Source organism: Corvus cornix, chromosome 6 (assembly GCF_000738735.6).
Source record: "Corvus cornix cornix isolate S_Up_H32 chromosome 6, ASM73873v5, whole genome shotgun sequence".
NCBI lineage: Eukaryota > Metazoa > Chordata > Aves > Passeriformes > Corvidae > Corvus > Corvus cornix.
This window is the reverse complement of record NC_046336.1, coordinates 27,097,575-27,122,787: the sequence shown is the minus strand read 5'-3', so window position 1 is coordinate 27,122,787 and position 25,213 is coordinate 27,097,575. Positions and strand designations below refer to the sequence as shown.

The 25,213-nt window shown below is 38.4% G+C and overlaps 1 protein-coding gene across 1 annotated transcript in view; it reads right to left on the bottom strand.

Annotated features, from left to right (window-relative positions):
• Positions 1–4,489: 4,489 nt before the first annotated feature.
• GLUD1 (glutamate dehydrogenase 1) overlaps positions 4,490–25,213 on the bottom strand; it is a 29,350-nt gene continuing 8,626 nt past the window's right edge. The window contains 12 exon segments of the mRNA XM_039553917.1: positions 4,490–5,851; positions 6,477–6,539; positions 8,460–8,551; positions 9,681–9,804; positions 10,576–10,656; positions 10,782–10,919; positions 11,983–12,120; positions 13,600–13,779; positions 17,930–18,024; positions 19,657–19,720; positions 20,572–20,627; positions 21,467–21,547. Coding sequence (XP_039409851.1) covers positions 5,732–5,851; positions 6,477–6,539; positions 8,460–8,551; positions 9,681–9,804; positions 10,576–10,656; positions 10,782–10,919; positions 11,983–12,120; positions 13,600–13,779; positions 17,930–18,024; positions 19,657–19,720; positions 20,572–20,627; positions 21,467–21,547 — 1,232 coding nt within the window. The 3' untranslated portion in view covers positions 4,490–5,731.

Below are 25,213 nucleotides of genomic sequence, written 5' to 3'. Positions count from 1 at the left end.
AAATACAGAGTGGCACAACTGGGCTTTGCAAGTATCTAAAATTAGCACCTATCCCATGGGTCCTGAAAGGAGTCACAAACTCGGCTGTGACCCAAGACTGCTACGGGAAGCATTTTCCTTAGCTGCACCTTACGAGCAGTGAACACCACTCACATTAGGAAACTGCAGCAAAAGATGATGTGTAATGATAATTAGCATGTCTTTTAAGTGGTGGAAAATGTCCTACAAGCTCAGGGTGAAACAGGCCACTGGTTTTTACGAAACACTTAAAACAACCACTGTTGAAGAGCCACTCAACACAAGCCTGGAGACCTTTGAAGTTTTAGACGCTCTCAGTAGACTTAAATGCCTTTCCTCACCTCAGCATTTCTCCCTCCTGCCACTTCCATGAGGAATGTCTTGATCAGTCAGCCACCCCTTCAGTATCTATTGTGCAGAACACATCTACGGTGTTTTTAAGAAAAGTAGTACTTGGAGCCAGGGGTAATAAAACAAATACAGGTTCAATGAAAGGCCATTTGTCCCAAACTTCTGACTCTTGTGAGCAAGACTTCCCTAAGCAGAGCTGTTAGAAGCTGATCATCCAAAGATTTACCATTATTTCCTAGGCTGCAGGCCTTTAAGACAATACCTTCTCTTGCTCTTCATTTCTCAGTATTCATTTCTCTTCTATTGAACTTTTCCACGCCTTTAAAACTACTCTGGTCTCTTACAGAATACATTTTCTTTAGGTACAAGAGACAGTATTAGACTAATCACTAAATTTTTGATGTGCTGCTCGTACAGCACACCAGCTCAGAGAGTGAACACCAGTTTATGCAGCTGGTGAAAGAATCTTTACCAAACTGCTCTCAGCAGATCCTAGCCAGGCTAAGTAAAAGGAAGGTTTCATTGCACCCAATTCTCTACTAGGGTTTATTTCTTGACATTGTAGGTGTCACACATTACAATCCCATAATCTTCATCTATACCAAGACCCATGGATATTGTGGGGAACTGTAACCAGAGTCCTAATAGCACCTCTCCCACTAGATCAGGATGCCCATCCTTATGGAATAATTATTCATTTTCTAGCCCTGAAACATTTAGGGAACCCTTTGAAAACGTGACTATTGAAATTAGGGGGAGGGTAAAGCCTGCTAAACTGACTTTTTTTTTCCTCCTAATTGCAGTTGACACGGTGAGCCAGACTGTGCAGCAAGCAGCAGAACAGGCTAAGGATGCTGGGCAGAAAGGTACGGTAATGTTTGTGTTCATTTCAAAATGTCACGACAGTGAAATCCCAGACAGGGCCCCCAGCCCTGCCTTGCTCCTTGTCCCACACCTGGTGGGAAAGGGAAGCTATTGCAGTGATGCTACAGTTACCCTTGTTTTTCTCTTTTAAAAGCACTTGATGAAGTCTACAAAGTTGCTGAAACCGGTGAAAAAGCTGTAAAAAATGTAGCAAACCAAGCAACTTCATGGGGCAAAAGCTTTGGACAATGAAGATAAAAATGTACCACTGAAATTTTTGTAAACAAGTTTCTGCTACATATACTCTTAAATAAAGACAATACTTACACTCTGCCTGGCTTGCATGTATTCCTTTGGTTACATATATAAAAATAAATTTACAATCACTGGTCTAGAAAGACTGGATTACTGTACAGACCAAGCAGCTAGAGAGCTGTGGCACGCTACTAATGCAAAGAGGTTTTTTCGTTTGGGTTTTTTTTTTTTTTGGGAGGGGTAAGGGCTAGCTTGAAGTCGGCAGCAAGTGAAGTCAAACACTTGAGAGCTGGTCTCCGATTTTGTCACTGAGCCTAAATCCTGATTGTGTGTACACAAATCTCACAAGCTGAGCACCCAACAGCCCTCTCCAGACAAGGTAAGAACCTCTGTGCCTCTCTGTGTTTGTGCTTCTGATCTTATTGGTAAAATCACAGCTAGCTGTGTGTAGAGGAAGGCTCAAGTGTGTTTAAGGTGTATGTGACCACTGTTCAGCAGCACAGTGACGCTCAGAGCCAATGGCAGCAGCAGAAGGTTGCACTGCTGCCAGCAGAGCACTTGGCTGCACGAGCTGCTTGGTGCTGAGCTGGGTCACTGGTGCCACTCCAGCAGCTCTGCACAGCACAGGCAGGATGGGTAATGCAGCCACACTGTAGGCACTGACCATGTCTGCAGGGCTCCTGTTAAACCCACACAGGGGCACAGCTGCTGGAAGAATCAGAACCAGGTAATTTTGAGTAACTCATCAACACCCAGAAAAAGATCCCCAAATACCAGGAACACCCTGTGTGCATATGAACTTAGAATGAGATCTTAGAATCTGATACGACAGACTTCTCAATTAGTAACAGAATAATTTAGAGGTTTCTTACCTGGCATCTTGAAATCACAGCAAGAATTTCCATTGCTTTGACACTTCTTCCTGATGGTGATAGTTGGCATCAATGAAAAGAAGTGTAGCACTGAGTTCTTTGCTGGGACAAAAAAAAGGATTGTTCTGCTTGCTCTTCTGTATAATAGAAATATTTTGCATTTAGTAGTTTGCAAGCACCATGCAACTCTGAACACTGTAGTTGTCATCCTTATGTGATTCACTTGCAGCTTTAGAGGACTTGCTGAGCTGCTATTCAACACAAACTGCATACCTATGCAGTACTTAGTGCTGAATGAGAGCTTAAGAGCACTTGGTAAGGATGTGCTTTGCTCTATGAAGTAGGCGTGGTTAGAAAAGTTACTAACCTGTGTTCAGATCTAACTTCAGGTCCTGACTGGCTCCCTGCCAAACACCACAGCAAGTTTTGTGGTAAATGTCTGGTGGCATACAAGTGAATACATGCAGTGATAAGGTTATTAGCTGGCAGATAAGACTTGTGTGTGTGGGTACATTATATATAAGGAGGGTCTAACACCTAAGTGAAGTCACAATTTTAGTAAAAAACCCCCAGGATTTATAACATGCACCTCAGAGAGTGACATCTGTCTTCAGCTGTGGCTTGGGCTGGGAAAAGGCTAGAGCTGCTTTGCAGCCAAACCTCTAAAATCACATTAACTCATAGAAACTGTACAAAATTTTGCTACTTTCTTCTCTCTGTTGTTGTTGCTGGGTCTTGAGAGGTATGTGCACAAAATGTGATAAGGAACATGCGACTCCATTTTTTTTTTCTTAACTGTCTGATCACATTAGGAGCGAGGTTAACAATGCTCAGAACCGGTGTGAGATTATTTCAGAGCAGGCTATCACAAGCAGTCGGGGATCGCTGATAAGGGTTTGGTTCTTGTGTTTAGCTACAAAGGGCAAATCAGCCAACATGCTCTTAAGTCAGCCTCCAAGCATTTGTCTCCTCAAGGATTTCAACCCTTTGATTGAAACTACCTTAAGTTGTTGTTACACCCACCCTTGGACATGCTTGGATTCACGTCTCCAACACTGACTCTGTTAACAAGAGGTCAGTAACCTTACAGTCAAGCCGCTGAGCAGAGATCCAGTGAACCTTAAGGGCGCATCTCTAGGTTTAGTAAAATCATGCCAGGTGCTAGATCTGCTTTTTTTCCCAAGATGTCCCTGGAAAAGAAGTGTTAATGTGTGTGTACACAAGAACAGAGGATGCTAATGAATCGGGGAATACAGGCATGGTGCAGGCTTTGGCTTTTTTTCCCTTCCAAGCTGGGTGGAGGTAGAAGATATCCCAGCTAGCTAACTATGCCAGCTTTCTGTATGCTCCAGCACTGAAAGAGTCCTGTTTTTTGAGTCTGCAAAACCAAACTAGCTATAGAGGAAATTAAGCAGGGGAGGGAGAACAATAATAAGAATTTTGCTTTAAATGAATTTGCTTCCAGATAATGCAACACTGCTTTTAAGATTATTTCTATTTTTTTATAATCCAACTGTTTATTTGTGAGCTTTTAGCCTACAAGTTTTGGTTAAAATTTGTTAGAGCTGAATTGTTAAAATCATAATTTTGTTTTACTATATAATGGTTTATGTAAAAACTGCACTGAAAAATATGATCCAGGATACAGAACTTGTGTTTAGAGATCCACACCTTGATCACAATAGTTCTCTCAAGCTCAAAGGGTTCACATTTTAAAAAATATGTGTGTATGTGTATATATATATATATATGTTGCACTTAGGTGATCTGTAGTACTTTTACAACCCTAGATGCCAGCATATACGATAGAGTAAGCCACTAATTAAATGTATCACACAGGTTTATTGCTCCATACTAACTACTAAATAGTTCTTCACGAAAATTTTAGAGGACAAGCTAAAAAGACCTGAAATTATTTACTAAATATATGCAACTTCAAAATCTTGCTGATAGGCAAGATTTTTCAAGAGATGAAGATCTGTATGAGTGAGCCCCTGAAGATAATTCAGGGGGAGTTATCTTAGTAGTGGTCACGTAATGAATAGACAAGGGTGCTGTGAAGATTTGCAGATTGACTCTAGCTACAGAAAGCTATCGCATGAAATAGAAAACAGTAATACACCAGCATAGTAGGTTTGGAAAGGTCAACTTTTTTTTAATAACTGCTCTCTCTCTCCAGGTTATGTCATGCAGTTACAAAGTAGTTAGGAAAAAGCATGAGTTTCTGGGAGGGACTAATTGTCTTTTTAAAAAAAACATTCATATTCATTACATAAATAACATCTGGCACTTCAAGGGGACTCCAAGGGACAAAAGCCTTACACTTCAAAAACTGTGCTTGATCCAATATTTTGTTGAGGTCCAATTTGTTGTACTTTATGTTCAAAACTTTCAAGACCTCCTGATGACAAAAAAAAAAAAAGGCTGTGTGTATTAAGACAGTGGATTAAGTTTATAGCAGCATTCTAGCTCCTCTGTGGTCTGGCCAATGATTTCTGGGTTCAGTTTCACTTTAGTTGTTCACTGAGGCAGTATCTAATTCTCAGAAAGCCTCTGAAAGGAAAAGACTGAAAAAGAATTCCAAAAAATCTAAGTATGATTGCTTACCAAATTCAGAATATCCCTTTCTTAAAAAAAAGGAAACAACCTATAGTCAGAATAGTTATGTAGATACTTGATTAAAAACATAACTAGAGTTGCTCAATAGTTTCAGCTTATAAAAATATTAGTCTGTCAGCGCTACAAACATCATGATGATAGTCAAACTAGCTTGAACAAGCAAGAAAAGGCAGTACTGTAACAGTAGCACAGTTAAAGAAAAAATATTGCCTTAAGAGAATCAGGCCTGAAGCTTTACTACAAATAAAAACTAGACTCCTATCAAAATTAATCCCTGCTGGAGGCCCATTCTTCCTTTGACAATGCCACAGCATTGATCATACAAGGCCTTACTGAAAGTGCTGAAGCCAAAATTATGTCATTAAACAAAAGTGCATGAAGTAATAATGAGCTAGGTGCTCATATAGTACAGTATCTGATCTGAAGTCTGAGAAGTGGCTCAGGTGGCAAGACCACTCTTTCATACATAAAATGTACCATTTTGTTTTGTAGGCGAAACACCCAGAATGGCCCCCACAAGTGCAGATGAACTGTTATCTTCAGGTACATACTTGTATACAATTTCCTAATCCACGGATTTTTATTGTAAAAAAGACTAGTTTGGAACTGAAACTAATTGAGAATAGAATCCACTATAATGTCAGAAGAAAAGAAAAGTTTGTGGTTACATGTAAACTTGTGATAAGCTTTCTCAAGAAGAGGGTACATTAACAGCAAGGGGTGGGATACAATAAGGAACCGTAATGGCCTGCTTATGTAAAGGTCAAACCAGCCTCATTGTACACTTTGAAGACTTTCTCAATTGCATTGACATAGGCAGCTGTTCTCAGGTCCAGACCCAGGTTGTATGTCATGGCAGTACGCATGATTTGCTGAAACAGAAAAGGTTACATGTGATTTCTGCAAGTTTCTCCACAGGACCTCAACAATTCTGCTTGGAGGATCCAAGTTAGGAGTAAAAGGAGCTGCTAGATTGGTATCAGAGCGGATCCTTTGTGGATCAATTCTGACATTTCTTGATTCCCCTTACAACTGAGAACTGAAAGGGAAGAACATCTTTCCCAGGTCACTATATTATCCCTTTTCAAGTCTTACAGTGATAGGGAGAGACCAGATGTTTAAAGTAGCCTTTGGCTCGCTAATTAAACATACAGCAGAGAGGAATTCATCTAAAACTGTTAATGGTCAAGTAAAGCACTCTCATGCTTTAAAGCACTTTACATGTCCCAGATTAGCCAGGTACAAGAAGACAATTAAAAAGCTTCTACTTACTACAGCTTCTACTAGAATAATCTCTAATGTTTATTATACCCAGTTAAAAGTTGGCCATGATGGCAGGGAGCAGAGATTCTTCATACTCTAAGTGACTTCCATTAATCATGTACTGTTTACCTACTCCTTTAATTGCAAAGAAATTCTGTACAACATATTCAAAAACTGTCCCAAAGTCACGTGAGTTTCCTTTCATGTAAGTATATACAGCAGTGCAATATTTACCCGGGCAGAACGTTCCATTGTATAAGCCAATCCAGAGTGTACAATGTCTTTCTCAGATGCACCCTGTAACAGGGAATAAAATCAGAGTTTAATCCAAGAAACAAACAGGTTCTCATTGTGTGCTGAGGACAATGACGTGTTCGATTCCCATAATTACTGAAGCTTGTTCACTCATTCTCTTCTAATGATTCGTGAAGAATCTAAATAGCCTTTACTGTGTTACTTGAAGAGCTAGTTACGGTCAATTCAATTCTAAAACCTCAGATATGAGCACTGAAGTCTTTTATAGGCCTAGCTTCCAGATGCATGATGCTACTATTATCTACTGCTATAGTAATGACTGTTTTCAGCCTTCAGACCACACAGTAAATATTAAACAAAAAAGCTCCCAAGAGTCAACAACCTATAGAGGCCTCTTGCAATTGTTTTGAAGACAGACAGGTTTTAGGAAGGTCATAGATCCCAAATTCATATATTCCACATTGTATTAGCCCTTAGCAACTCCATAACTTTATTCCCATTAAAATTTAAATACACAGAACAATAAGCAGTTGAAGAAATTACAGGTTCAATGTTCCATCATCCTGATTGCTGTAATTTATTAATAATTGGACATTGGGCTCCACAAAATACTTGCCTTCCCTGAAATATCAATTTGGGCTGGAAGTAGAAAGTACTAGGCCAGATTCTATGGCTTGTGTTTAAGTGATCCAGCATTTGCTTTAAGCCACAGAATCCATCACACATGCTACTCATATAGCCTAACATGCATGAACATGCACCCCCTCTGGATCAGGCTAAAGTCTATTGATATCATCCAACTTAGTCCAAGTTTATATGCATTTCCCCTGATTTCTTCTTGAGGAAGCATGGTATAATATTTTTCACAACTTGCTGGACATTTTTCCCCTCCTCATTTGTCCCATCTCCTCCTGAATTTGGGTTTAAGAACAATTGATGCTTTTAGTTTCCATGTATCCCTTGGCAGAGTATTGCACATCTGAACTATCTGCTGTGCTAGGAACCATACCCTTATTCTTCTTTCTGCACCTCACTGTGCTGGTTTTGTTTGAACCTATCTCACTCTCTTCTATCATTCCCTGCAGTAAACAATCTATCCTTACCCACCCCTTTTTATATGCCTCATTCTACAGATCACTGTCTCCACCCCAGGCCTTGTTCAGGCTAGTGGGACCTAGGTTAGTTCATTGTTCCATGTCAGAGAAGCTCCTGTACTTTTATCTATCCTTATGATCTTGCTCTGAACTTTTTCCACACCTCCAGTGTTTGAAGATGCAGAGACCTAACCTGCACACAGTATTCAGAAGGCAGCATACTCTGAATTCATATGGTGCCATCATTAGTAAGTCTTATCCCTTCAGAACAATTTCTTATGCTGGATTTGCTTATTGACTCTTACAGATTTCTAGGCTTCCAAAACTTCCTTTTAAATGCAAATGGATCAGCTTGCAACCCATCACTTCGTGTGGGAACTTCCCTACCATGTATTGCTGCATATTAGATAGCAATGAATTTTACCTGGCATTTCTTTGCCCACTGATTCACTCTTTGAGGAACAAGCTAAAATTTTTCATCCAGCTCTTATTCTGGAGTTACAGAAACATCAAACTGTCTGTGGTGTGGGATCTTGCTTAAAGTTTTTTGGAAAACCAGGCAAACTATATCAACAAGAGCTCCAAAATACAAAAAGCAACTCCATTAAAACCATAGCTTTTTTACAATATTGGAGGTATTTTGCATGGGCTGAAGTAAAAGAAAGAAAAAATAGCTTATTTCCAATATTCCGAAGCAGTTCAGATCATTTGCTTGCTTTATTTGTTTGGCCATCAGGCTAATTATGTACTAATGCTTTGCTTGGGGAAAAGTGCTCTGTGACAGCTACAATGGTAAAATTGAGATTGCAGTTATAATATCAGAGTACAGCTCCCCTGACAGTAAAAAAAACCAGCAGCAAGCACTTACCGATATCCTATCTTGAAATTCTGCTGTAGGCACAACTGGAATAGTTCCCCCATGTTTCCCAAATTTTCTTTCCAAGCTTTCCTGGACAGACACTAGAAAGAAAGAAAGAAAGAAGGTAGATGCAAGGTAACTGACAAAGAAAGGAATGCTTCCCTAACAAAGGAGGGGATCCCAGGACTTCCAGCATTCAATGGCATGAAATGGGGCTGTGGGTAAAGGGAGTCATCTTATTTTTGTTTTCTAAGAAAAGGGGAAGATACTGATGTTTCTTTATTTATAGGTGAATGATTCCAGTATCAGTAGTAATACTGCTATAGTACAGTCACAGGACAAGTGTGACTATCCTTATAAAACTGGTAAGAGTAATCTGGATTAATTTTCCTAACTTGATAGATAGTATTAGACAAAATATTTCTGCAAGTTAAAGCCATCAATTATCTCTTATTATACTTGTAATACACAGTAATCGCTAAGAAAAAATGGGAAATTTTAGGATTTTTTTTCCTTAGGACATGAGCAGTGCTTTGGTATTTTCACTGATAATTGCCATAACTCTCAACTACTTTAGAAACACCTTGCAGTGCATGATTTATGAGAAAATGTTATATTAAAAACTATGCAGGTGTATGTTTTGTCAAGTCCAGTGTCTCAGGATTCTCATGTTTTCTACAGAATATTGTTTAAAATGAAACATCCTCCAGTTCTTCTCCACTGAGCTTCTTCTCTTCATGTAATTGTTACTGTTTCCCAGAAAGTAGGCAGCACAGAATGACTGTAAGTGGAGCTGTGAGCCATAAGCAGGTTTTTCTAGTGCCTGTCTCTATTATATTATTGGCCTTTATAGAAATCCTCTATTGTTGTATGGGCAGAACAATGGTACCCACTTGAACTTTGAATGTTTCTTAAATATCAAGTGTACAGCTGAAAGATGTTTATTAAGAAGTAATAAATATTTCACTTAAGTGGCTTGACTTCAGGGTTTTATAAAACTGAGGAAAGAATGAAAAGATAACGGAAAAAGTATGCATTTAACTTAAGTCATTAGAGTTGCAGGTCAGTTAACCTACAAAACCTTTGCTTTAGTATGCAGCAATTACAGACTTCTGGGGAAATTGTGGTGAATTTAGAAGAGTTCTGTATTAATTTCTCCCACCCACACTTGGTGCTTGCTAGTCCAATCTACCAATTAAACAGTGTGCAGAAGCAGAACTGAGCACTTACTGAGCAAGTGGTAGTTTGAATCTCTCTCATATTTGAAAGTCAAACGGCCATAACTGACGTGGTTCAAGTTTTTCAGCCATTCAAAGTAGGATACTGTTACACCACCAGCATTCAGGTAGAGATCCTGCACAGAAATAGTAAATATTTTGAATTGTGACCATGTGACAAAGACAGCTCTATCATATTCTGCAAAAGCAAGCAGAAATATTATGTGCAAGGCACTACTTTAAACTGCAGTATGCAAGACAACCCAGTTCTTATTCTTACAGGACAACACCCTCTTCAGTTCAGGGATTACTTCTACTGATTTAAAATAGGACTTGACTTTAGAACACATGAAGCTTAGATGTGCTTGACTGACTATTTCTATTTTAGCACAAGTGTTTAAGGAAAGTAGGGCATTCTTAGGCCATCTCAGTGAGTAAAGGCTGAAGATAAGCCACTCTATCTGGCAAGATCACTTGATCAGGACACCCTTTCTCTGTGAAAAAATTGTCATTATAGCTGGATAGGTCTTATTCTTTCAAATTATCATTACACATACTCTATATAATCTAAAGCACGCAGTTCAGTCAGAGCATCACCCAAAAACGCTGTATCTACACACTGGCCAGAATATTTATTCTTCCTTCTTCCTTTGTTTAGTGCACTTTTTAATTGAGCAAATGTCAGCTAATAATTGTTATCTTTGGTCACTTACAGTTGTAGTGAGGTTTTTAACAAATATTATCAATCTTCAGCAACACTGGCACCCATTTCCTAGACATCAGTTACTAAAAGGCACTCTTAGAGAATGAATGGCTAGTAATAAAAGCCTTCAATAACTAGAGTCTTGGTTCTCTTCACAAAAATGTTCCTTTTGTAATGAAAATCAAAGGTCATGATAGAACCTTACAGGGATAACCATGATATTCCGCTCCAAGAAGATTTTGTCAGCTTCAGGAGTTGTAGGCCCATTGGCACCTTCAGCAATAATCTGAAAGAAATCACAGCAGAGTAACTCAGAGGTATAGATTTGGGTTTCTCCATGCTGATTATAGAATGTTAGTGCTTAAACAGACCTTCTCTACTTTTCATTTACATTTGAATTCTTTGACTTACTTTTGCTTTAACCTTGTGTGCATTGGACTTGGTCAACTGCTTCTCGCTGGCAGCAGGGATGAGAATGTCACAGTCTGTTTCCAGAATACTGCCCTCAAGTGGCTTTGCTTTCGGGAAGCCCATGATTGTCCCGTGTTGCTGTGTGAAGAAAACAAACCACTGTGGTTTTAGTGTGTTGTGCACTCATTTGAATTTCTTCCCTTTTTCTGACTTTCAAAGAGAAAAAAGGGAGCAGCAACAGTACTAGAGAGACAGCACATAACATAATTCCTATCCTTACTTACATGTAAAAAGCAAGCTACAAAGCTTCAATAACAGTCAAAGTTCCCAAGACTGAAGCATAACTGCTCTCTGCATAGACACTGATAACCATTTGGGCTCTGGAATATGTAAAAAACCCCCTCCCTCTCAGCTCTTAAAATAGTTTTTAAACAACTGAAATGACTCACTAGTCTGCTACACCCAGGATAAATTGCATCACATAAGATTCAAAAGGTTTTTAAGATTCAGTACTACAATGATGGACTTTGTTTAGTGATAGAATCTTCATTCCTTTGAGAAAGAGGGTGATAAAGAAATTCAAGTACTCCCTATATAAAAAAAGACACATCAAATAAGCCCCTAAGAAACTTAAGTAGAAGATTGTATTTTAGTGCCTGTGAACTGTCCCCTCAAGTCTGCTTCACTTGGAAATTGAAATAAAAAGACCACATCCAGTTTTTATTATGAACTACACATTCAAGTCACACTGCCAGGCAGGCTTTCATTCTTTCAAAAACATCCAATAGGTAAGTAACAGCAAAAGTACACTTTGTACATCTTCAATGACCATGTGCTTGTGATTCTCAGTCAGGAATCCTTAAGGAACCTCCTTGCCCTGGTTCCTTAAGACATCCTTCCTAGTTTAGGCATAAGAAAGCCAAAACAAGAAGAATTCCAATTCTGAAAACAAAGTAATTAGCCTGCACACATACAGACATTTTTTTGAGAGTCAGGTCAAAGGGTAAAAATGGTACCACCTGCATTTGCGTTCTTGTTGGGGATAAGGAGAATCAGAATAATCAACATTTCTAAGCCACTTTGTAAGGACTATTTGCAGCATCATTTAAATATCACAACACCAGTTTACAGTCATCAGTCTTTCTATGTATTTGCAAAGCTGACAAAAACGAAACTCTTTCTGCTTAGCTGAGCTTCATACCAATTTGAAATCTTCTAGTTCCTTTGGGTCAATCCCATCAGGATTCCAGATAGAACCATTAAACTCTCCGACAGCAACGCATTTTGCACCAAACCGATGCAAGTATCTCATAGAATGCAAGCCCACGTTACCAAATCCCTGAAAGTGGAAAGAGAAAGGAAAAAGCAGTTAACCCTCCAGCTAAAATGATGATTACTGCTAAGGCTTACACAGTTTTAAATAGTCCTTCATCTATTGGCACATCTTGGCATTAGATGATGTGTATAGGCAAGATGGAAGAAATCTATATGCATTGTATTCTTATCTGAATACCATTGCTGAAATTATGTACAGTTGTGGGAAGACTTTATACTGGAAATATAGAAAGGAAGAGTTAATGCTACTACAAAAGTGTCAAAATTATGATGTTTATCAACATAGGAACATTCTGTGTATCTACTTCATGACTGGCACCGTCTTAGAGATCAGTGAATTTTTGTGTGACAAGGCCATTAAGTTCCTTTACTTCCAGAATGCTGACATTCTGGAAGTGAAAGAACACACATAGCAAACCAAAAAGTCACGCGACTGATGTTGAAAGTTTGTAGTACGATTCTGTGCTGAAAAAAAGGCTGAATAATAAATTCCTGTATAACCTAGCTTCAATTATACTTAGGATTTTTGCTTATGCATTAGAAGCAAACTTTGATAGAAGAGTCTGTCATGCCTCAGGTCTCTTTGAAACGCTCTATGCTCATTTTCCTACAAGAATTTTTCGCTTTTCTTATGGCCGTGTTTTCAGTCTAAGTTTTGCTTAAGTGCCTGTTGGTGAGTCCTCTGCCAGGCATGAAAATGCCAAAGTGCAGGGAGATGAGTGTGCTGCTGGGTCTGTGTAAGGCAGAGATATTTGTTCCAGGCCACAGGTTAACTAGAGGACAATTTGGAGGTTACAGTTACTCTGCTATTTCTAACAAGCACGTTTTGAAAACAACAAAACAAATCAGTTCCTCAAATCCTCCATTTAACACACTGTTTAAAGTTGAACAAGTTTCATTTCTTTGAAATTTCAGGAACAATAATGCATACTACTGACTATCAAACCCTTTCAAAATTCAACTACATAAATCCTTAAGTCTTAGGAACACCAAAAATGTACATTCAACCTTACAAATTTAGGATAAGGTCTTGGTTTCTATTTTTCCAACTGCTCATTTTATAATGGAACAAGATCATAACACTCAATTCCTTCTCTCCTTGAATTTTTTATTATAAAACATTGCAACAAATTTTGTGTAGGGAAAACCAGTGTCACAGCTCACTGAAAAGTGTGCCATGCTGTAGTTTAAAGAACTCCTGTAACAGTGTTTCATTTTGGTGTTTGCAGCTTACAAGATCATAAAGACTGGAGATTTGGCTTTGTGCCTGTAGAGTGCAATTGAAAGTTCGGTTTATAAAAACCAGTCCAGAATAAAGGACACCTGTGTTGCCTGAAAAACATTTCTGAAGTTTAAGAGTAAAGGTTAACTTGGAACTTTTAAAGCCCTCTCAGGTTATAAGGGCTACAGCCTATTTTAAAAACAGCTCAACTGAAAATCTGTGCACTATTTCTTTTCCTACAGTCCAAGGAAAAAAAGTTACCTGAACAGCAAATGTTTTATCTCCAAATCCTGGAGTCATTCCTAATAAGCTCATATATGATGCTTCATTAACAAAATTTTCAATTCCATGGAAGACACCACGACCAGTTGCAGATATACGTCCATGGATCCCACCCTGGCTGATGGGTTTACCAGTTACACATGCATGTGCATTAATGTCCTGTAAAAAAACAAAGGACTCATGAGACATGGAATTAATCAAAAAACAGCTGGAACAGAAGTTTTGTACACTTTAGACATAAGGGAAAACAGAATTTGTAAGAGTCAGAACAAGATATAACTTAAATGCATTTAGTTTGTAAAGATGATTTCCTTCCTCACTTTGTGTGAACACCTTGGAACACTCTGTCAGGAAAGGTGTGTAATGCCATAGTGGATATAGTCTGTGATTTTTTGTTGTCTCCTAAGTGTGTATGTTAACTTCACTTTGTGTATCATGGTGACATCCACAAACAGACAAATCAAGCTTTGAGGAATATTTCTCAGAGCCAGCTCCTATTTACACCCACAATTTCTTTACATCATTACTTCTGACGTCTTAATTTTTTTAAGGGCTCAGACATATCCTTGAACTGGCTTTTAATAATCTTTAAACAGTGTTAAGTGTTCCCTTATAACAAATTCAGTTATTTTGCAATTACAAAACAATGTATTAGGTCTGTAGTCAGAATATGGGGATGCTCTATCTCAGCAGAAAACCTGCACTTTGAAGGCCGTATAGGAAAAGTTGGGTATTTACTACTTTTATGCAGAAAAGCAGCACTTACAATCAAGCCTCTATTCTTAACTTGGTGGCAATAAAATTAAGTTTCCCAGACAGTTAGCCAAGATAAAATAGCTATTTAAAACCATAGCTGATTTTTCCAATTGGAATTTTATAACTTGAAAGAAATTCTTCCACTGGACCTCCCTCTTCTGTCACCAGTGGTTCCCATGCTCCCACACCCTGGGAGCACAGTCACATGGTGGCTTGGCTTCCAACACAAATTGAGAGAGTAGGGATGAAAGAGAATCCACTGAAATGAGTCTGCCAGCAGCCGGATGGGTTTCCATTCCACCAGCCACACATTCACTGGGAGGCTCCCTCTGCTCCATCCCTTGTGCCAAAGGCATTTGCATGCCTGTGGTGTGAGTGCAGGATGCTTGGTGAGAGGAAGGAAAGGAGCAGACAAAAGTAATTGGAGGCAGAATGGCTGTGGAGGAGACTAGAGCCATAATGAAGACTAAAACTATTTACTGTTTGAAAACCATAGTGAGTTAACATACAACCTTCTTAAAGAACGGTAGAAGAGATGCTGGGCTTGCCACAGAATTCCTAATTCAGCGTCCCAAAATACAGCTCGCTGCTCTCCATAAGCTGTATGCTCCCCCTGGTGGCGTATCAACTGTAAGCAAGACTGGCAGGGGTGTTTTCTTGGAATGACTTGGCCTGGTATTTCGATGGACTTTCAGGTTTTTACTCTGTTATATAGTGTTAAACTATGCTTTGTGCTTCGTGCATTCACAAAAGAGGAAACGTGTTTTATAAATACTTGAAGAAATACAGCCTCCCACTGTACCTAAGAATGTATTTATCAAAGTCCCTTCCTGTGTACCTGAAGTCAGTTGATTGTGTCAGGAAGTACAGTAGAGCGGAAAGGATTAATTTAATAAAAAACTTTAGCCATATATAATTCAGTGATCCAGAAACTTCAGATGGATTTTCTGGAACAGTTAACATGGTAGTTATTAACAACTTGCATGGTTTGTCAGGAAAACAGGACATGAGGTGAGGACAGATCCAGGTCTTCTTAAAGTCACATATAAAAACCACAGCTGATGTCAAAGTCCTAAAATATTTGGTTTCAAGTCAATAAACAAAAATTTTTAACACATCATGAGCCAAAGAGCATGGCTTTTAATGAGAACCTTGGAAAATAGCTTAGAGCTAGCATGAAAGATTCCTATACCAGCATTGGTAGCTTATGAACTTAGCGTCTGAACATGACTAAATTTTGCTCCTTTCTTAACCCCTTTTCCTCTGCAATAACATTCTCCCTGTCTCTCCAGCTTCCTGGCTCTGTATGTTAGATTTTGAGCAAACTTCCCTTATCTGTTTATATCTGTTATTTGATTTATCCTTTCCACTTGAAACTCCCTGAACACAGCTGTGTGCAGTGTGCAAGCACAGACCCATCAGGTCTGTAGATTTCTCAGACAGATCCCTCTCACCAGAGTCATCTTTCCACTCCACTGAATGTAGTCCCCTCCATGTTTGCAATCACAGCTTGTTTCACTTTTGTTCCTTGTTCATTTTCTGCTCTTAGTTCCCTTCTTCCCCCATGGTCACTTTAATCTTTTCAGTATTCCTTAACCACCTTTATTTTTGCTCTTGGTGCCCCAATCAGATAGCTATCTGAAACATCTTCCTCTAAAAACTGGTTTTGATGGCTTATTGCCCTTTTTATAGCCTTGTCAGAATTCTCACTTTCCTTCTCCATACCTGGTCATTCTCTACAATAGCTCTGGAGTTCCACTGTGGCTACCACTCTCTCTTGGGCATACAAACACGCAACCCAACAAAATTAAGTAAACTAACTTCCCTTCCCCGCCCCCCTCAATTTCCATTTTTTAATTAACTTTTCAGAAAAATGTTCCTGAATCCTCTCAGGTTTTTTTCTTTTTCAATAAGATACTGCCATACAGAGAGAGTCTAAAAGAAGTTGTTGTAGCATAATTCAAATTTTAATCCTCAGTAGTTATTTTGTTTTCTTTTGTCATGGAATCATGAGAATGTGTAGGACTATACAATAAGGTGAGATGACAAAGTGGAAAGAATTTTAGCCATTTGAAAACTTCTTATCAGTGCTTAGTTTAATTTTTAAAAAACTGGAGCTTTTGTATAAGACTGTATGAGAGCTCCTCAGTACAACAAATCTCAAAGCAGGTCACTTGCTGTGATCCTTATTGTCAGTCTTAATAATACAGTGCTGTTGTATCACAGTGAAATACACATTTTAGTGCAATGAGTTAAAACTTACAATGCTTTGAGGCAGTAGTTTTGTTATAAGCTAAAATTTCAAGTTCTGACTGAGGGAACTAGTTGCCACTCTGCATGTTGAAGTCCTTCTGAAGTCATAATTTTGGCTTTTTATCAGATTTCAAGTTGTTATTAAAATATTTACCTATGTGAATAGCAAAAACCAAGTAATGTTTTACAGTGACACCCCTCAGGGAGAGCTCTGTGTAAATGTGATTTACCTCAACTAATCAGCATGCCACAGCTGATTCCTCAAGCATTCCTTTTTTCCTTCCATAAAATACCTTAGACTGTATTTCAGACTTAGAATAACCTGTGCCATTCCACCTCCTATTGTTCAAAGCCTCAGACAAGTCTTGTGCCAAGAGACTGTGGGAGGACAGCCAGGCAGGTCTTGAGCAGATGTGCCAGAGAGAGGCACGTGGTGGGTGGCACTAATGCCCTTCTACTGGAGGCATACACCCTGCTGTATTTCAGGAGAGCTGCTGGAAGGGACTGCACAAAGTACAAGGAAAGAGTCTTTTTGTTTCCAAAGGAGCTGGGATAGGCTAACATGCAATAGATTAGCACATTAACACACTAATACACAGCTACTAACAAATAAGTTATCTACAATATATTTTTCTTTTAACTGACCTGTCAAAAGTATACAGCAAAAGTGTTTGGTTTACAGTCAGGTACAAATAACCCCACTGACATAAGGACAAAGGCCAAACTAAGGGCTAGCATTAAAAAGTAATTTTTAAAAACTTTGAATTTTTTTTTTAATTGCCTCCTGGGCTAGAAATTATGTCAGTGCTCTTTTGGTTTACATTTTGGAGAATTTGCTGAAGTCCACAATGAATACCTGTTACTTCTAGGAGACTGCAGAGAACCTTACAACTTTTACAAGTTATACCAATAGTGTGAACTTAATTTTCATGGTCTCTTGAATGTACAAAAACATGAGCATTTCTTTAATAAAACTTGTAAATTCAGTTATCAGTTAACAACTTTAAATTATAATTATAGTACCAATGAAAAACAGAGGAAACTGATAGACATAGAAACCAATTTTAGACTATATACCTTTAAAAACAGTGTCAGCTGCAATCAGTATTGTATCAGACAAGATTCTTTTAAGGCTAGTGTAAGAATATTATCCTTAAAGCTATTTTTCCTTTACTGTACCCTAAAATCCTCACACCACTGAAGCTGTCACAGTTTGCAAGAATATTTTTAGATCCAATAAGTAAACAAATTGATATGATTAGGCAGGTTTTCTGCTTGAAAGCCTCTGCTCAAGACTTACATAGTGTCCTATGGTACTGGCATAGGTGTCAGCAATCCAGGACATCTCCCTCTCCCCCGTGCTCATATCAGGAGCAGGCACATCCACACCAGGTCCTGTTGGCAACAGTGAAAACAGCTCTTAAGGATCAAACACAAATTGTTATTTTCAATCATTATTCCCTTGGGAACTGTGCAGGCCTTGGCAGAGAAGAATTGTTTTCCTATTTAATCCTCAGTTTATTATGCAAGCAACCCATTCTTCTGGCTTCAGTGCAGTTTTAGATGCTGTATCATACCTTTCTACACTATTGTCAAAACCCCCAACCTTTACATAAGCCATTTGATAAGAGGTGAAGGCTAATTTGTCAATAAAAAGTCGGAGCAGGACAGTGCACCAAAAGTGGTTTGGGTTTTTTTTGACAATCATTGCTGTAACAGGGAGGGTGCTATCTAGGTATGATTTCTATATACTGTGACATTGATTGGATTCTTCTGCATAAGAATTTCCTTTCTGTTCCTGGGTGAGTTCAAAAATTGCAGGCAGGTTGTTCCTAGTCATTGCACCATAGCACATGCATTTGATTTTACTGCTTCCTTCAAGAAAGGTTTCATTTCTCTTTATTGATGAAATAAAACTTTAAAAGAAGTTTTACACATCTGTTGAAATAAAAAAAAAAAATCTGTTTTTTGTAGATAGCTAAAAATAGTATTTCCCCAGACTATTTAAGATTATAGAGACTTGCTAATCAGGATTTTAAATGCAACTCTGCCCCTAACAATTTTTCCTAAGTAATTTAGAAAGGTTTGTAAAAGTTGTGTAGCACCAACTAGAGAGCCAAAAAGGAAGACAAGTTTACCAAACCATTTTAATTGTCACTGAACTATCACTATAGCTGGCATTGTGTATAGTAAAGCCCTAGTCACACGTAACATCAGTAAGTGTGTTTATAAAGGAGCTTAATTTAGATGATAAATACTCTGGCTGAAGAGCAAGAAAATGCAGATAAAAGGACAGACATTCCCAAGGCAGTTAGATATCAGGAATACATGACAGACCTTTAACCAGTTACACACCTCGTTATTTATTCGCATAAGAACCTTCTCTGGGTAAAGCTGTTCCCTTTAATTAAAAATTGAGCTGGTAATATCCAGCTTTCTGCAGAGGAGATGTCCAGACAGCAAAGCTACCAGAACAACTCAGGGCTGAGTCTGAATGAAGCCCCTGCTAACATTACTGAGCTGAGGTTCTGTTACAACAGGCTCCTGTGCTTCTTGCCTACGCTTCCCTTGCAGCCTCTGGTTGCCATGGGTGAAGCCATCAACTTTTGCTGGGGTGGATCTTCTATTTCCTTCCTCTCTTTCCTCAGATATCTGCCAAAAGCCTCAACTGAGACTACAGGAAACAGTAACAGTGAGGAGTTTGCTATTAGAGATTAAAACTGCAACAAATATGGTCACAATTTTATGATCTAACTCTGAGATAAATATGATTCATTTTGGATACTGTGACCTCAGCTTTTGTGGCTTCTCATAGCAGAACAGCCATCACAAAAAGTTAAGATATTTCCCTAAAAAATGCATGAAGATGCAATGACTCAATTCTTTGTGGCTCTTTGCTGAAAGTTCTCTATTTAAATTGTTTACAGTTCTCAAAAATACTGTTATTTAAGGATATTAACTAATAGGAACTGCCAGTGCACAATAAATCAAGCTTCTAAATTTGAGTAGTAAAGCTGCCCGACATACCAATAAAGCCCTTTTTTGCCAGCTCCATGGTAAACCTTCTCGTGATCTTTTCCAATTCATTGTCCTATAGAGAAAACGCAATAAACATCAGAAGAAATCATTAGTGTTTAGGAGTATTTGCTCAAACTTAGCCCAAGCATAAGGAAACGCCCTATTCTTTTAGAAGAAAGGATGATTCATAATTTATGTAATTTATATGCCACTCCCCAGCAGACCGTTGGTATTCAGGCAGCACAAGAAACACTGGGCTTTCTTTCCATACATTCTGATCCATGCCAGGAAGAACCACCTGTGCCCTTTGCAGAGATTTCCAGCAAACAAATCTGATATCCTGCGTGAGCCAGCAAGAGCTGGCCCTGCCAGGTGTGTAATCAACACAGCCAAACGACTTCGCACAAATCCTTACAGGAGCTTTGAACTTAGAATATCTGTTATGTATTCTAGTATTCCTCTCTGGACAAGTTGTTTTAATTAGGGCAAGAAGGCAAGCCTGCAGTAAACCTTTTATAATCCAAGTTAGTTATTATTCACACTGGAACACTGCACAGAATGGTTTAATGGAGCATAAAACTATTCGTCAAAATAAACAAAAACATTACCTTTTTTTTCTAAGAGTAACTTAATTTAAGATTTTATTAACAGTATCAACTTAAAAAAAATTCAGGTTCCAAATTATTTGTAGTATCCTGATTTTCAGAAAAAAAAAAGTTAAGTAATTGAAGTATTCCACCTCTGAAACACAGACCTTTCAAAAATTCTTTTCCTACCTATTGCATGCACAGGCTACATTCAGCCTTTACATAGGCAGAAGTGGCAGGAGATTTTAAGTGGTCAATAATGCCCTTAGAAGAGCTTTTTTAACTGGCTGGCTTCAGTATTGCAGATAACTGAATTTTTATCTATGATTAGGCTTACTGTGTAGTTCTTGGGATTGATCTTGACACCAGCCTTTGCCCCACCAAATGGCACATCTACAAGAATGCAAAGGAAAATCATTTTACTTTTTCAACAATAAAGGCAGAAGACATGAGAAATAAGTGTAATTATATCTTTGATTTTAGCAGTGATTTTGGTTTTGCTGCGTTTATGGTTTCTCAAGTGTAAGCTATGATCTGATCTAGGTACTCTTATAAAAATGGGAGATCTTTCAAGGCACTTCGAAAATGGTCTTTGAAACTCAAAAGTTCATTATTTAAATTTTCTATGCTTAAATATCTCTTGTCCTTGACACTTTAGAAATATTAAGTTTTATCATTTAAATTTTACTGGTTTAGCTCAAAACTTTTACTTTGCAAGTCTGAAGTGTGTCTATATACATCAGGAAAGTAATTTCTTTTCTTACACATAATGTGCAGATTCTGTCTAAACGCCTCTACAATTTAGTAGCTGTGTACAAATTATACTTCTTCATAACCCATAAAGGAATTTAATCCTTCTCTCTCCGCAGCTCCCCTGCCTGAATCCTTTACAGCCTCCATCTGTTCCCCCTAAAATTAGTCCCCTACTAATCCAAGTTTGTTGTACTTGAATTTGAGTTCAAGGTGCAGTACTTTTTATGGGAGAGGGTAATTAGCAGAATTTGGACTTTTCAAATGAAAATGCAACCGTATTTAAGTATCTTCAGTAACAGCAGAGGGAATATGTATTATTATTTTGGTCACTATAGATTTTTCCCATCTTGCTACAGATTTAAGTTAGAGATTACTGTCTGAAATTCATTTTAATCCTTCATGTGTTCTTTTTTTATGTAATTACATCAGTAGTGATTGAAATTCAAGATTGAAATCTTGCTTGAACAATTAACACTTACCAACCACAGCACATTTGTATGTCATGAGAGAAGCTAAGGCTTTCACTTCATCCACGCTAACATCCATACTATAGCGAATACCTGCAAAAGACACACAAGAAAAAAATAGGAATTCACTAAACTTCATAAGTATTTATAAATTGGGAAAGTTAATTCTACACCAACAACCTTTAACACGTAAGTATCTCATTTATCAACTTACTTTAAGAGGTGAAGAACAAGACCCTGTTCCCCTACTTAAATATCTATCTTTTATGTAGCAGAAATTCAAGACTTCAGTAACTTTCTATGAAGTAGTTTAATGGCAACACTCAGTCTTGGGGGAAAAAGGGGACTATTCCTTGTGAGAAAGATGAATCAAGATGACAGGTAACTAAGAGCAGAGTTTTCAAAAGGCTGATAAAGCCCTTCAGCATTCCACAAGATCTTTAGCTTTGGACTTCATTCACCGTATATACAAGATTAACTTTGTTCCCGAACATAACTTAACGTACAGGTTACAATCAAGGTCTTTTTGACAGAGTAATACAAGTTCCTGTTAAGTTCTAAGTCTTGGCTTCAAGGCCCTGGCTGCTAGGGCACAGCCACAACACAAAAAGCAACAGAGCACTCTGCTAGTTCTAATTTTTTCATAACATTTTGAGCGAATAGCTCTACACCAGCAAGCTTGTGGGACCAGGCCACCTACCCACACCCACATGGAAGCCAATGCATACCTGCATTCCCTGCACCAAGTCATTCAGCAGGGCTGCAAGTGTGTGCTGACAAATGCAAATTCAATTTGTTGAGTGCTGATAGCAGTTCAGATGCAAAATGGGTGAGCCCAGCATTCCAGGCAGTTCAAAACCGAGTAAAAAATGGTTACACAAAGGTAAGGAGATCTTTCACCTGCCTGACTCTTACCAGTCTTCTGAAAAATGGAAAAATCCAATAAATTGATTGAACTCAAGATTCGTGTATTCTGAAGGTAGTTGCAGAGTAGGAAATATTTAACCAAACTGACAGGGCAGATATAGAGAACTAGAGAAGCCTAAACATGATGCTTAAGACCAACATATGCCCACAGTCACATGGCCAAAGCCAAAAAGGTCCTCCAGCTGTATGTTTGTTTCTATCCAATTTTCTCCTACCTAAGCATACAACAGAGCCATGAATAACTTGTTATTCCCATCTCTACTCCCCAAATCTTTGGCTGGAGGTTGTGAAAGTTGCACGGTGGTTTGTAGCAGGCACAGAGTGTCCTTTAGATGCCAGAACATGGCACCACAAATTTCCTATTATGTAAAGAGAAGTTCTCAGGAGTGAAAAAAGGCCAGCATACATTATCCAAACTAAAGCACTGTGCTGCTATGAAAGCGATTCCTGAATGCTCTGGAAACAATCCCAGTTTCAAAGGAACTAAGTGCTGCTCAACTAAAGCTGAGAGCCAAGTGCTGCTTTCTTATGTGAGTTCAATCAGTAAAAGAAAGCACCATGCCTCTGCAGAACAGAATTATTGTGTATATGGGGGAAGGGTGGTCTACAAAAGCAAACCAAGTAGTTTCTGACTTAGGTAGCTGCAAGGAGTTAATGTCTGAGCTTTCAATATCCTTCCCATAGGAATATTCAAAATTTAAGTGGAACCTATCAGAACCCAAAAGACCAGTCAAAGTTAGAACATAAATGTGTTTTGGGTTTTTTTTAATGTCTTACTCTGATCCTTCAGAGGAGCAGTTATCCTTCTGTCAAGCTCTGAGCAAGAGCAAACACTACCTATGGCACTGGCTGTCCTGTCTGGGGAAATCATACCTCTTGGTTGAACAGGTACTCTGGGGAAAGGTCTCATTTGAGTATTGCTCAAGCCAGTCAAGTTTGAAGTCACAGTCTGTGTTGGCCAGAAGTGAACTCTGCCCCTCCACCCCCAGCTGAACTGTATCACTGTGTATTTATTCAACCCATATACTTATTTAAACTTTGAAGTTGTGTATACAAAGCAGTTTTGCTATAAATGTACTCCTGCAGGCACAAAAAATGTTGTTTATTGATATATGAAAAGGAGCAAGGAGACTAAATACTTAGGGATAGTGATCTTGTACAGTTTAAAGAGAGAAGCAAAATACAAAAAGAGAGGGAAGCCTCTCCTGCAAATCATATGGAAGATAGGCTCTGAAGAGGTAAACAAGCAGCACTTCAACTAGAAGTGCTAGTGCATGTACTCCAGTGCATGTAAAACAGTTAGATCTCTGGTTCCTTGTATTACAGTCAAGGATTACTACAAACTTTGATGCAATAAATATTACATTTTCATATCAAGGTAAATAGGGAAAAAGCCCCAAGACTAAAAAAGTACTGACAGGTTTTCAACTGAGCTGCCTATTTGTCAGCCATGTACCTATACCAGAACACAAAAAACCTTTGGACTTGAGGCTAAAACTGTTCTTTTCTGGACAACTTTGTATTTCTGAATAAGGTTTAACTTTTTTCCCAGGCTTTTAAACAGTTGTAATTGAAATGGCTTGACTGCTGGCTTTATCTTCGTAAGTGGAAGATTAGTCAATTCTGAGAGCTGTGCTGACTTTACTAGTCATTCTTCTCTAGTTTATGTGGTAAAATCTCCCATTAGGCGGAGTTCAGGGTGTGATCCCAGGTTCCCTGACAGGTGTGATGAATTTTTCCCTTTCCTGGCAGGAGCACATAACATTTAAGATGCGGTAACATTTCATTCCTTTTCACAGTTCAGCCAGTTACTGTTTTCCAGGAATTGTAATTACTCTACAAGAGGATCACCTCTTGACAGGGAAGTTATTTGTGCTAAGCTGTTAAGACTGATGAGAAGCAGGCATCTGAGAATGCTGTACATTCCATCTGCAAGCGGATGCACAAAGATAAAAGACATACTTAATTTCTATTCTATTTGGACATCATTGAAATTTAGTTTGACAGCTTCCTAATTTGGCAGGAGTATTGCCACGCATTTGGTATGACTGCTTTGGCAGTGTTACGATGCATTCAATAGCCTGAGTCTAAAAATGGACCATATGCACAGATAAAATACTGGGTTTGGTTTTTTGGCTTTTTTTTTTTTTTTTAAGGTTCCCACTACATAAAAGCAAACAGAAGTTACTGTTAGGTAGCAAGATTGTAATTTTTTTAAGCCCTGGCAAGTCCCACGCAGAAAGTCTCTGGAAACTTGTGCCTTTTACAGCAAACTAGCTACAAAAAATAGCCTGAAGAAAGCCTCAAGTTACAGTATGACTCACTGCCATGGAAAATACTTTTCATTGGAAAACATATGAATTCTTGTTCTAGTTGAGAATTCTCTTTCCTTACCACGCCCCAAGAAGTTAAACAGTATGCTAAGAGAGACTTTGTTTTTCTATGCACAACAGCTTCAGGATGAGGAAACGTTTTAATTTAAATTTTTTTTAGTATTGGTCAGTATAAAGAGAAGGCTTTATCATCACATGGCTGTGTTTATGGTTTTAAAACTTCTTTTTTATGACCTGTATTATACTTCACTCTAGTTACCGCTTGCACTAAGCCCAGTAATTGTTTGCTCATGATTTAAGCTTAGCTTCTTAAATAGATGCTATGGACTAATTTTCACTTTTCCAAATGAAGGTAGAAAGCGCTATAAACACAGTGTTTTTTGAATACACATCAAAGTAGTCATCATCAGCAAGGCTACTTTGGATTGTATAGTAACAGCAGTCAGTTATCATTTTAATCATTTTATCACTTTGTAGCAAGGAGTGTACTAACATGCAC